The sequence below is a fragment of the Amphiprion ocellaris genome, chromosome 10 (genome assembly GCF_022539595.1).
Source record: "Amphiprion ocellaris isolate individual 3 ecotype Okinawa chromosome 10, ASM2253959v1, whole genome shotgun sequence".
Lineage (NCBI taxonomy): Eukaryota > Metazoa > Chordata > Actinopteri > Pomacentridae > Amphiprion > Amphiprion ocellaris.
The window spans coordinates 9,445,825-9,459,318 of NC_072775.1; the positions used below are offsets into that span (position 1 = coordinate 9,445,825).

Genomic DNA, 13,494 nt, shown 5'->3' on the forward strand with positions numbered 1-13,494 from the left:
ACGTAATAAAAGCTTAAAAAAAGCTTACAAAGCTTTCCGAAAGCTTCACTTCGGGTCATTCAAGTGGCGACAAACAGTACTGAGTTTAGCTAAAATAGTGCTACAAAAATAAAAATCACACATACAATGTTTGTAAGAAAACCAAACTAAAACAACATCCTTCCTGAAATTAAGGAATTTGTTTTGTCATGATTTGTTAGTCAAACTGTGAGCGATCGGCAGGAACAGAGTGTGAAAGCACAAAAGCCACACACAGCTTTGTTTACAGCTGCCATTTCTAAGTTTTGTTTGATTTCTGATGTTTGTCCATGGAAAGGCCTTGACGGTGGAGGATAATAATCTTCATACCAGAAGTAGCGGGACAAATATCCCTTGCATTAAAAAAAGAAGGTTGTCTCTCTTTTCCACATTAAAATATCTGGTGAGACCGAGGAAAAAGATGAAGTTTTCCACTGAGAAAGCACGACTTTCTTGACCGTTTTTCCGTCTTCTCATCCTCGGAGATGTTCAAGATTCCATGTTTGTCGCATTTTCCAGGTCGTTGGGAGTTTATTTCATCCAGTATTGACTAGTGGCTGTAGTAGTGATTTAAAAAAGGCACAGGTCAGGGTTATATACAGTCAGTTTGCAGCTTTCTCTATGCCATAATAAGATGGTTGCTCCGCTCTCTGATGTCTGCTGCAGGAACGAGATCTTTCTTCACTGGGGTTGGAGACAGAGCAGAACGTCTTCCTTTGGGCTTGAACAAGTCTGACACAAAGAAAACCTGCAGGTGGCATACAGAGGAAAATCAATGAGTGTTTGAACAGTGCAAAGTGGCATGTTCAAAATCAGAAGGAAGGCTGTGAAACTCTGAAAACACCATGAGTGAGGGACGAAAGCTGGTAGATCTTATAGGGTTTTTTTGGTTGAAAGTCTTCTTCCTGACAATTCTGCTGGTAATTTGACTTACTTCACACAGTATGGTGTTCCTTAAAGTTCTGTATTAGACCTCCTTTTGTTTTCCACTTACGAGCACCATTCCTACATTATAATTTGTAAATGCAGTCTTTCCTTTCATTGTTCAAGACAGTCATATCATCTTTAGATAGAGAAAAAAGCATTATTCATAGCTTTGTTTTCTCACATATTGATATCCAAAATGCCTCACTCCTAACCATATAGGTCTCATCTGTGAATCCACACACTGGCTACTGCTGGACTTTATGAATAATTTCAAGATGCTGATTATAAATTACATAACACAGGCTTAGGCTGTTTTTTTTTTTTAAACTACTGTTTAGGAATGTAGACTCCAGTTCAATAGTTTCAATAGAATTAATCCATTATTTTCAGTGGAGGGAGGAACACACCTACAACTCTGAATGGGCCCAACCTAATGGAGACTGCCCGATCCAACTTTTTTTTTCTAAATTACTGAAGGTTTACTTGGACCCGCTCCAAACGAAATCATGTTAAAGAAGTCGTTGGTGTAGGTGCTTAATGTTGAAAACTGACTTTATCACATATCACGGCTCTATATAACAGCTTCATGACCAACATGACTTATCACCTAAAAACTTCAGACTGGTTTTCTCTATATTCCTCGATAGTCCCTGTGTTAGGATCGCCAGTTAATATAATTCTTTTTTCAGAGATCAGACAAATAAATTCAGATGTATGCTGGTCTTCTCTCAGTTTGTTTTTATCACTTAAGTACAAAATAAAAGTTAAATTGATTCATACAGCTGCAATAGGAGCTTTTTATGTGAATTTATTATTCATTTCGACTAATAAGGCTAGTCGATAGAGTGCACTCATCAAGAGATAATGTGCGGACAACTAATTAAACCAGTTGATTAGGTTGAAGAGTTGTTACAGCTTAAGTTGACAAAGATTTTCTTTGGTTGTATTTTGAAATGGCTACTTAAAACATTAATTTAGAATGATTGAATTTTGCCCTCTTTATGATTTCTGACTAATATCTAAATTTGTTAGACCACAGCCACTCACTATGCAGTAGGCCACCAGGGCTCCCTGTACAAAACCAGCCAGGACATCGGTGGGGTGGTGCTTATGATCGGAGACGCGGGACAGGCCGGTGTAGAAAGACATCATAATGAGGGTGAACTGGGTCAAAGGTCGCAGGAGGCGGGCTCCGTGCCAGGTGAAACGAGACTGCAGGTAAAACTGGAGGGGAGGGAGAATCGTTGGTTTATATATCTGAATGAAGACCAACAGAATGCGTAAGTGGCAATGAACGAAACAATGCAGGAACTCACCACCAGGTACAGCATGGTGTACATGGAGAATGACGCATGTCCAGAGAAGAAAGACTTCCTGAAGGGAATAATCAAAAATGAGGATGTTACAGCACCTTAGAATCTGTTAACAGCCAGTCCTCTCTTAACTTATATATGACTGCAAATTCAACTAAATACATGCTTTAAAAATGTGCAAGCTGTAATATCTTTAGCTATGTGGTATTACAGTACCTGGCCTCTTGAACTTTGCTCTCTGGCCCCTGACACTGGTAGTCAGTAATGTAGCCCAGAGAGCAGTTGATGGTGGAGAAGTCGGGTTTGCACACGTCGAGGAAGTGAGGGCGCATTCGGCCCACCGACACTTTGGCGATGTCAGTGAAGGACTGACTGATGGCACAGCCGAAGATGAACACTCCAACCTGCTTGTAGAGAGCGGAGATGTAGGGGTTCCCCACAAAAGACTTGGATCCCTCGTTCAGAAAGTAGATCCTGTAGCTCTCCCCAATTATGATCTGGGGTGACAGAAGGGAAAGTGACGTCAGTGACACGATTTGTAACATTAATTCCCCATTTCCTAAGCAGTAAATTCACATCTCTTGAGTACTCAGTGAAAATGTGTGACTGCAAGAGAGCCAGAATATTTTAGGAGGAATGAGGATTTGAAATTATGTTAGTTGGATAGAGACTTCTCTCAGCAAAGTGGAATACTCATAACTCATATGTAATTTAAGATATGACCGTGTTTTCTATTTATTAACTGGATGAAACAATGAACTTCTTTTGCAATCTCTTTATTTTTGTGATTTAAGATTTTCACCATCATCCACTTTTTTCAAAAAACATAACACTGCCAACAGTGAATGCAGATTTTGCTTTGAGGAAATTCCTTTAAGCAAACGCTAAAAAAAAAAAATGCATAAAGGGCCTTGAAATGTTCAGGAATGAGCCCTGAAGCTCTTGCAAACTTCACGAAAGGTACAATGAACGTCTTGGAAATCAATGCTTTTCTGTGAGGAGAAAAACGTGACATTTGTGACTACAATAACAGTTTCTGAACATCAAGATGTTATTATGGCAGCTGAAATGGAACGCAGATTTTCTTCTGGAGTGCTTTGAAAACGTCTACTTCACAGCTGAACGTGTTTACATGTGCCATTCTACTTCTGAGAGAAAACAGTGAGACGACGTGGGAGGCAACTCAAACTGTCCAACGTGTATAGTTTTCTGTAAGTGTGTAAATAAACCACCGTGTAATGCCAACGACTGACGGGTAAGGCGCGCGTAAGGGGGAGGAGGTGGATCGCCATAACTCAAAACAGCTGTTCAAGCTCAAAAAACGCCTCCCCAACCCCTTTTTTTATCCCCTGTTGTCTTCCAGCAGCTCACAAAGAAACTGTGGAGGATGAGTGAGAAAGAGAAAGTGGGGGAGTTCAGGGAGAAAGTGAAAGGATGCATGAGAGAGAAACAGTAAGGGAGGATAGAAAGCAAAGGGAGAATGTGAAATAAGACAAGAGGATAGAAGACAGCAAATGAGGAGCATAAAGCTGAAGGTGAGAGGAGGAATGAGGAGCAGAATGGGAGGGAGAGCAGGGGAGGAGTGGGGGAGGCACCGCTGGTTCTAATCAGGAGAAACGCTGAGCTAAGCGACATGTCTGATTTTTTCGTGGCCAGACTTCGCCAGGCGCATGTCGGGGGCACGTTTGTTTTTCCCTGCGCCGGCTCTCTCAGCGAAAGGGCTCCGATTTCACGAGGGATGTCTGGCTGTTTTCATGTTAGTATCTCAGTTTCATCAGACATTCTTTCGAGGGGCGCAGAATAAGTCTCATTCTGGGAAACACTCTTTGCAGAGGGATAGCCCTTAAGACGATTTAACAAGCTGATAGAGTGCGTTGTTTCCACCATTCAGGCCTTTAGAGCCAGTTTGATACAGCCCAGCTGCTTCCATGGGAAAGAGGGAAGGGGAGAAAACACATCTGGTTCCCCTTCAGTAAAACATTGAACTATGCACATGAATAAATGAACTGGCATTGTAGTAGATGGAGCTGTAACACTGAAACCTCAGAGATAATCATGGGGGCAAGATGTTGATTTGTGGCTTGTATTTTCAGCGTGACACCATTGTGTTTTTCTTTCTTCTATTAAACATCAACATAAATTATTACAGACGTAGCTGCTTGTGTTTCTCAGCCCTTTTCAGCAGGAAATTAAGCCCTAAATGACCTAATATATGTGTTTTCTGGTTCACAAAACACAAAGGTTGGCCCTAACACTGTAGGGGGGAAGATGGATTTGATTTTGCCAGGGGAAAATGAGATATCTGGCAAAGTTTTCTTGTTTAGGGCCTTCACCACAATTCCACCCCACCAATTACAGTATTTAACCAAACAACCATTGCGTCAACCACAATTACACAGTCAGGACGCCTTCTCACCATGAAAAAGCCCTTTGGCCCCAAGCAGTAGTCTGCACTGGTGGCTGTAGAGAGAAACAACGAGGCCTCGTGCCATGAGCCAAGGCAGTGCCAGAGTACCAGGTGACATATGCTGTAGTACTGCTGAGCAACACTAAAGTAGACTAGAAACTTTCTGATGGAGTTTTAAGTGTGACTGTCGCCTGTTGCATGTTCCAGCAGTCTGTTTGCGTTATGTCAGTGCATATAAATGACCCATACATGCCAGTTAACGTGTTGCTAAATGGCTATTAAAGTGTTTGGTAAGCAGTATGAAGTTGGTTGCTAAGCTGTTGCTAGGGAGTTGGTAGTGGATCATTTACAAGTGGTTTGTATATGGTTTCTATGGCTTTCGTGACAATTGGCAGAGCTTAAAAACCTACTTAAGTGGTTGCTAGGTTGTTAAAGAGCCCATATTATGAGTTTTGGGTTTTCCCCCCTACGCTCTAGTGTTACATAATGTTTTTGTGTGTGTAAATGGTCAGCAAACTCATAAAACCGAAAGGCTATGCCGAAAGAAGCAGAAAACACTGCCTGAATCACCTTGTGTAGCCTTTTCTTTCATTGTTTATCTATGTCACCATGTAGAACATTTTGCATGTTCTCACACAAAGGATGAGCAGCGTCCTTTTCGTAGTCTCCCGTTATTTCCACACTAGAGATGCTTCTACAGGAGCTACATCTCTCTGCTCACATAAAGATCTGTAGTTACGGTACAGAACCAAAGTTACCTCGCTTTGGACGGAGCAGCTGAAAAGTTAGAGCGGACTGAGCTTTTCAGGAGGGCGATCTTATTGAGACGAGGAGTTAAAACCCAAGTGTTTTGGACAGAGAGTTAGAAGAGGAACTGCAGTAATGTAGTGCGAGGAAAATAATGCGTTTTTTGAACATGAAAGCATATCACCATACTCTAGTAGAGAAAAATAATATTATAAACCTGGAAATATGCATAATATGGGCTCTTTTCAAGTTGCTGCTACGGTGTGACAACCGAATTACTCACTTCAATTCATTTTGAAAAGTCTGCATTATGTGTGGAGCAAAGGATCCTGCTGTTATCCCTCGACTATAAATGCTGCAGCAAAACACAAGCTGCCTGTCAGTGTTGTCGCTGGGTACTTTAAGCCACAGTGCTGCTGTGCACTCAGAAGTGGTTTTAGGGGAGCTGAAACACTGCTACACAATCATGTACTTAGAAACACAAATGGAGGAAAAAAGATGACCGAAAAAGCACTTTTGGTCGCATTTATCTGTGTTAGCTCTTAGTGAAGTGTTAGCCATTATGAGGCTATGCAGATAAATGTTTTGACCAGAATGGACAAATGTCTGACAACCGGTGCAGAAAAATGCTTCAGCTTCATGGCAAATAGAGAAAAATGAATTTGAACTACAGGATGTTGGGATGATGGCTTCGTGCACAGATTTTGGGTACAATCTCACGGTTTTCTGACAGAAGATTACAACAAACCCCTAAACACTTTTGATTTATTTAAAGTGCCTTAATCACCTAAGTCATCTTAAGCCCCCAAAGAGAAAGCTTTGAGCAAACGCTGCAGACTGGTTGTTATCTAGAATGTGTTGAAACCAATAACAAGTCCTGATAACCCAGGTACGGAGAGGAGTCGTTTCAGTTATGATTTAGGATAATCTCAGTTTAGACCCAACAAAGCGTCAATTGTCAGATAAACGCTCTCTGATAAAGTGTGCCAAGTTATTTCTCAGCACATACAGCAGGTCCACTGTGAATATGTGTGGTTTAAGTGGGAGGAAAACATGAACAACTGTAATAAATCTAACAGTTTATAGCAGTTTGAATCAATACCATATTATATACAAACACAGCATGTTAGCAATGTTACCGTTATCAAAAACAAAACATTAGACATATTAGGATGAGGATGAGAAATCATGTGGTGAACATCTACTGTGGTTTAAGGTGCTGCTAGTAAACTGTGAAGGCTGCTGAAACACAAGAGGTGATGATGACATTAGTGAGCAGAGTGGGGTGAGACTTACAGAGAGGATGGTGATTAGAATGCCTGCAGCGCTAAGCACACCGTCGCTAATGGTGTCTCCGTTTTTGGCCGGATACTTGATGGACTCATCGTCGCAGTAAAACCCTCTACGGTAAGGCTGAACAGCGCTGGTCTCAATGACCAAGAAAGGAAGGCCGGCTAGTGTGAAGAAGCAGTGAGCGGCGAGAGGGAGGGAGAGAGAGAAGGGGGTGGGGATGGGTGAAGGAGAGAGATGGAGGTGCTGGGTTAATGGTACGCAAATTACAAGAGGTCATGGGTAAAAGCAAGAGGCAACGGGGAAACACATGGGACTGGCTCAGTTCATTCTGTGGCTTTTATCTGTGACCAATCAAGAAATGGCTCCAGCTTTGTTTATTATTCACTATTAGAGGGTCTTTCGATGTTTTAAAAGGACCCCGCCGGTGGTTTCTCATCGTTTAGTCTGCTAACTGCAAATCACGCATGGTTTACTGACTTCATTGCTAGCCATTTCCCAAAGCATGTTGCTTTAAGATCTCTATCTCTCCAGGCAGCTTATATTTTTAGCTTATTTGTAGTGAGTCAAATTATTCCGTCAGGGCAAGTTACATGAACAACGACAAATAACAAGAGCTTAAAACTGTCTATTTATAACCTAAGTGAAATAAGTGTTTTGACTTGACATTAGGACTAGAACTCCATACGCTGATGAAGATCAGAAGATCTAAGAAATCCAGAAAAGGGCCTCGAGTTGTATTTCTACACCAGAGGACAATTAACAGTTGGCAGGGTTAGAGTTAGGGCTAATCCTATCCCTATTAATATTCTGGAATAATATTAACGCACAAATGTTTCATGATGCTTCATGAGTTAATCATGTTTTCTTTGCTCTTTATAAACCCGAATTTATTCTCTTGAAGTTAAGATCCTGACACAACTATTCCTGATTAGCAATAGTTGCCTGAAGGGTCATAGCTAAATGTGAAAGTGAATGATAATATTCTGTGGAAAATTTGTTGGCAGTAAAGTACAGCATACATGATTTACAGTCAATGGGACAAAACCACAGAGTGCAAGTCAGAGCCTGTTCAATCCATCATATCTTTTCGAGGTGTCGCAAGCCAACCGCTGATGAACTGAGAGTGTCCCGACATGTGCTCTCCGGTCCTCTTGCTTTAACCACACCAGGACTTACTGAGACCACGGGCACAGTGAAGCCCACGGCTATGAGCACGGGCGTGGACACCGTGCTGCTCTTATAGGGCAGTCTGATGCCGTCGTCGCTGCAGAAGAATCCTCTCTCGTAAGGCGGGAAGGGAGGTTTGTGCAAAAACACGGCGACAAGCACCACTGTATAGTTGGACAGATACATGTAAAGCAGATTTTCAGACCACAACAATGGACAGCTGCATCAGTATCATCAGGCAAAAAAAAGAAGGAAAAACACATTTAAAACTCTCAGCGGATGCATTAACTGTGTTAATCGCATCCTGTTTGCCAAACCGACACAGATGCTGTCGACAATAATGAGCCGAAATAAACTAAATGAAATCAGTTGGAATAAACGCGAAAATCAAAGCAGCAACACTTAAGTGAACCTTTTATGCTGGGAATAGCATCAACTGATCTCAAGTTACCATTAAAAGGGTAAGATGCGTCATGTTCTTAAGAGACACTGATGCTGCTAAATGACAAGAAAAAACACACACTGTATCGGTCTTCCTTTCCTGCCGAGGCTTTCAAGTGCACTTAAAAAGGCCCACTTTAAGATGCCTGTGGGGTGTTTGTGTCTGATCGATTTAGTGTCTTTCAGCACTTAAAGTGGCAAAAAGATCTTATTTCTCTCCTGACAACAAACATAGGGTGGGTGTAACTAAGATGCAAGCCAAAAAGGACAGCTTATTTTCCTCCATTTACTAAAAGGCTTCAGTGGAGGACTTTGATATCTGAGGGTGGACGTGGTACCCAAGAGAGGCGTCAAATGTCTGACAGAATTTGGAAAACACACTTTCACAAAGTTCTTCAAAAGCGACACTTAGCTTTCAAGTCGCTCTTTGAATAATTCCGCAATCTGCCGATACAAAGAAAAACAAGCATAATGGCGGTGGCGTTGGGAGGTGGGGTGTGATTTCTTGAACCAAATGTCAACACACGTTTCAGTTGCTGCTGAGCCCCTCGATCCCCTTCACATCCAACACACACACACACACACACCTGACTTGGGTCTTTTGAAGGTCCAGCTGGGTTGGGCTCAGGTTACACACAGAGCTCTGGGAACTCCAGAACTACAGCCTTCCCTTCATATTCAGCAGGATTCACATTATTAACTTTCTGGCTTTCATTCTCGCTCTTCAAACAAATACCTGGATGGGGCTACACTCGGCTCAGAGGCAAGAAAAGAGACAGCGGTGTGGGACGTCTTAACAGTTCTGCAACTGTGAAAATACACTGCACGTTAAATCCTGAACGTCTGATCACTTCAGTTTGGTTAGTCTGGCCATGAACAGAACAACACAGGCCTTCCCAAAACAGGGAGTTAGGCTGTCCAAACTGCTGATATAAAGCAGTTGGGAAAAAAAACTAAAGAAGCACACAGGGCTGAATGTGAGAGATGTGAAACACATTGACCCCAAGGCCCTGACCTCTGCAACTGCCTCTAAATATATTCACAGACAAACCACAAGGCCAGAGGCAGAGGTTGCTAGAGAGAGTTAGAGAGGTGGGAAATGGATTAATAGAAGAAAGTGTCCACTGCTTTAAAGTAACCTGCACGGGGTCAAGTGCTTCAAACAGCTGATTGGAAAAAAGAAAAAAAAAACCCACATGACCACAACCAGACAGTCGGGTCCTTTTTTCCAGACATTCAGCTGGGGTTTTTTTCCCCGCTCAGTCCTCCGACCCCTTGCATCCGTCTAAACAGTGCAGCATCAGCAGTGAATATGGCATCTTGGGATTTTCCCCTCCTACCCTCTTCCTCCCTTCCCGCATCTAACAGCCTGAGGGGGTGGGGAGAGGGGGAAGGCGTCCTCGTCCTGCCAACAACAACACCAGTCAAGCAGGCGTGGGTATGTCTTTTACATTATCTCAAAATCAACCCAAAGACAACAGAAACAAACAAATCCGTTTGAGATTAATTGTTTTCCGGCTCCTTAATGTCACACTCAGGTGTCTTTTATTCGGTTTGGCCTGAAGCAGTTTGATTAGCAGTCAATTGAGCAGCGCTAAAACAAGCAAACACTGTAACTGAAGGACGATGATGACATTTTCAGAACATAACTGACCGCTGTCTAGTGTCAAAACATGGTAAAAAACTTATTATTAAGATCTGGCAGTTCCGTGTGGCTGTAGTTTATGGAAACTAGAATCAATGTATAAGCTTCACGCTGAATTAAATCCCCACCATATTCTGGAGGCATTTGCCAAAACACCAAGTGTGACTATTAAAACAAACAGACACACATTTTCCACTTGCAGGGATCTCTCACTGTCTGGCGTAGAAACATATATGTGCAGGTCTGAGGTAGTTGTGGCGTATACACAGATGCAGTTGTTTTTAATTGCAGTAGCCGCACACAACCTGCTCCCTGTCTGTCAGTCCGACCTGCTACAAAACTCAGTTCATAATTCAGAATATAGGGGGAAACCAGGTCTGCCTGCTTGGGTTAGATAAAAATCTCATTTGCATTGAATTGCTCGTGGCTATACCAGCGGATACAATATTTTTCCATGCCGATGTTGTACAAATGATCAAAAAGAATCACATAAATCTTACATTTTGGTTTAATGTTTAATTAGCTGTACTACTGAGATAATTCAGTGACGTTCCAGTGCTGTTTTAAACTGACTGTGGACCAATGATCTTTTCATGAAAAAGGGACAATCTTGGCCCTCTTAAGTGCTGTGTTACTGGAAAGCACTTGTTCAGATTGAAAGCGAAATTGTGGATATTATTTTTAAGACATCAGCTCAACCACAAGCAAAACAAAAGGCTACTTTCAGTTTTAAGATCATTTGCTGAGGTTTTAAGATATTTACTTGCTAAAGACAAAAAAAGACAGTTTTTCTTAAATTAAAAAAAAATATGTCCTTAACATTACTGTCCCAATTTCATGGATTGACGTGGCATGTGTTCAGGAATTCTAAGCCAAAGAGGCAAGTGTGACCCATTAACCTTTAGCGTCATTATACGATTAAGTGGAAAACATGAAAGCCACCTGCTACAGATTAATGTAAACTGAACCTGATCACCTCACCAGAGGGTGAGGGACTTTTTTTGTAAACATTCAGTTCCAGTCAGCGCTGAATCAGGGTGACATTCATCTCCAGCAAACTAACTAATGTTATCTTTACTGGTACTGATGGTCTGCAGGGAGCCCAGTAACTGGAAGGGCATGAGGGAGATATCCCTGGGAGCAGTTTCACTAGAACTGCAATCAGCGTGTGAGAATGGAGGAAAAGTGGTGATTACCAGTACCGGCCCACCATTTCCTCCTTGTGGTTGCTGTCTTCACCACATCTTTAGCCAGAGAAACATTGCTGGTTTGTTGACAAGCTTCTCTGTGGGTAGCTATGTACATACAGAACAAATCACGGGGATTTACCCTCCACAGAGACAAAAAACCCAAAAACAAAACAACAACTAAATATAGCTTGTGAGAAAAAGATTGTGTATGCTGTAGATCTTTCATGAAACAATTGCTGGATTGTTGTTTTCTTTTCCATGCAGTTGCAACAATTTCATTTTATAGAGGCACACTGCTGTGCTGTTTACAATCAGGACTTTCCACACAACAACACACTGGAAACATGTGGTTGTCAGAGAAGAAATAAAGGAGACATTGGTGAATGGCCCAGGGTTTGATCCCTGTGGACTTACAAAACTTTTGTAGGACTTTTGGGTTCAAACACCAAAAATAACAACTTCAACTCAGTGAATATCCCAGGATCTGAACTGATGAACATGCACACACTCACTCACTGCATTCTGACCTTTTCACCACTTCCCTTAATTACGCCACACACACATTTAAGCATATTATGCCAGATGTTCAGATCTGAAGAATTCCTGCAGCTGCGGAATGTGAGCCTTTCTGGAAAATATAATGAGCAGTCAAAGCAGAGGTCCATACAGGTGTGGGTGGAGCCCAAAGAAATATATCCCTCCTGACGCACTTTATTAACTAGGTTCCCTTTTGCCAGCACATTTTTGGGGTCTAGCTTAGCTAATATCATTTATGTAGCTTTATAGCTAAATGTGTCGCTAACTTGGTGCTTTAGCAGCACTGCATGTGAAGCTGGTGTAGCTTGAATATTGGTGTTCCCATATAATAATTAGCTTTAAAACATCTAAAAGAGACTCAATTTAAAATGTTTATTAATTATTATTAATAATTATTTATATGAGAGGCACGTCAATATGAGAGCTAGCTAGCTAACTTAGCTTAAAACAACAATAATAGCACAAATTACCTTTCTCTTTGATATTAATATGATGTAATGTAACGGTTAAATATGACAAATAAACAACAGGAAATAATATATTAAAGCTATATGAGGTAAAAGTCTATGCTGTGGGAGATAAAGACAACATTAACATGAATGTTATAAATAGTGAATCTGAATTAAACGTCTGTAAGTTGCGTAAAGTAGCTTAAAGTGACATTACAACGACAAAAAGCGAACGTAATAAAGCCACATATTTATCGCTAAACTCCCGCACAGCTAAGTCACACGTGCTATTGTTAGTTTTAGGCGTTAGAACTGCGATTCTTACCCAAAAACAAGCAGAAAAGATCCACTCCGACCAGCAACTTTCTCCTGCTGTGGTCTTTGCAGTTATTGTTGTTCAGCGAACTCCCGCCGTTCCTCGTCTCGGCTGCCATAGTTTTCTCATAAATCAGACAGCGTTGCATTTAAAACGTTATATGTGCTTCTAGCCAACAAAAAAAGGAATGACAAGAAACTTGCTGCTAGCTTTCCTAAAAGTTTTGCGTCTGCTTTACTCTCACTGTCTACAAGGCGCGTCTATTGTACATGAATCCTGAGGAGGAGAAGTCGTTAAAGTTTTTTGTTTGGAGGTCTGGGCACTGACTTCCCGAGTCCTCCAACTATCGCAGCTCTCTAACTACTAACCATCCTCTCTTCTGGGGGTGGTTAAGAGTCCTGCTGCAGCCCTCCAGGAGAAAGACCCTCCTCCAGCTCCTCCCCTTTCAATTAATGCCATATGTCCACTTTTGTGCCTACAGGCTGATTCCCACACTCACCTCTCAGCTGCAGGATGTGAGCATCCACACAGCAACAAGAAAGGGGTTTTCACACAGCAAAGTCAGCAGCATGAGCATCAAAGAGAGGTTTCGGGTTCTGTTTTACATGCTTAAGGTTCTGCTCTCCATGATTTTTCATTAGGTGGTCTTGTTTTTACACTTTGAACAAGTCAGACGATAAACAACCTGGTGTTTCTTTGGAAAAATGTGGAGTGAGAAAAATTCTGAATATGATAGAATAACAAATGGAAATTCTGATCAGCAGTGGTGGAGATTAAATAAAAGTGCATTTACTCAAGTACCTTCTATTTTATGCTACTTTATACTTAAACTACATTAAAGTGGGAAATATTGTACTTTCTACTCCACCTCAGTTATTTGACATCTTCAGCTACTTCAAGATTTTAAAATACAACACACCGTTCAAGATTAAATCAGTAGTTTCAAACATTTTTGTCTTCTTACACACAGTAGTGGACACATTTTAGACGTCTATGAGTTGTTAAGAGCGCCACCAAAAACTAATTTTTCCCTCAACTTTTCAC

General features: G+C 41.5%; 1 protein-coding gene across 2 annotated transcripts; it reads right to left on the reverse strand.

The window, feature by feature from the left end:
- Positions 1-6: 6 nt before the first annotated feature.
- Positions 7-12,819, reverse strand: LOC111587216 (phospholipid phosphatase 3-like). 2 transcript variants are annotated; one of them, XM_023297102.3, is made up of 6 exons: positions 12,460-12,819; positions 7,882-8,036; positions 2,475-2,755; positions 2,262-2,319; positions 1,993-2,169; positions 7-766 (listed from the first exon to the last, which is right to left on the reverse strand). In XM_023297102.3, the coding sequence occupies exons 1-6, from the start codon at positions 12,596-12,598 to the stop codon at positions 638-640; spliced, it is 939 nt and encodes a 312-aa protein (XP_023152870.1). In that variant the 5' UTR covers positions 12,599-12,819; the 3' UTR covers positions 7-637. The 2 variants fall into 2 exon arrangements, with proteins under 2 accessions (XP_023152870.1, XP_023152859.1); XM_023297091.3 differs by lacking the exon at positions 7,882-8,036 and adding an exon at positions 6,709-6,866 and having other exon boundaries at positions 12,460-12,818.
- Positions 12,820-13,494: the final 675 nt, after the last annotated feature.

Bases quoted from the DNA above. Each gene is read 5' to 3' on its own strand.
- LOC111587216 (XM_023297091.3), bottom strand. From the start codon at position 12,598: ATGCAACGCTGTCTGATTTATGAGAAAACTATGGCAGCCGAGACGAGG. The intron at 6,867-12,459 runs GTAAGAATCGCA...TCTTCACACTAG, and splicing joins TCTTTTCTGCTTGTTTTTGG to CCGGCCTTCCTTTCTTGGTC. The intron at 2,756-6,708 runs GTAAGTCTCACC...CTGTCACCCCAG, and splicing joins TTCTAATCACCATCCTCTCT to ATCATAATTGGGGAGAGCTA.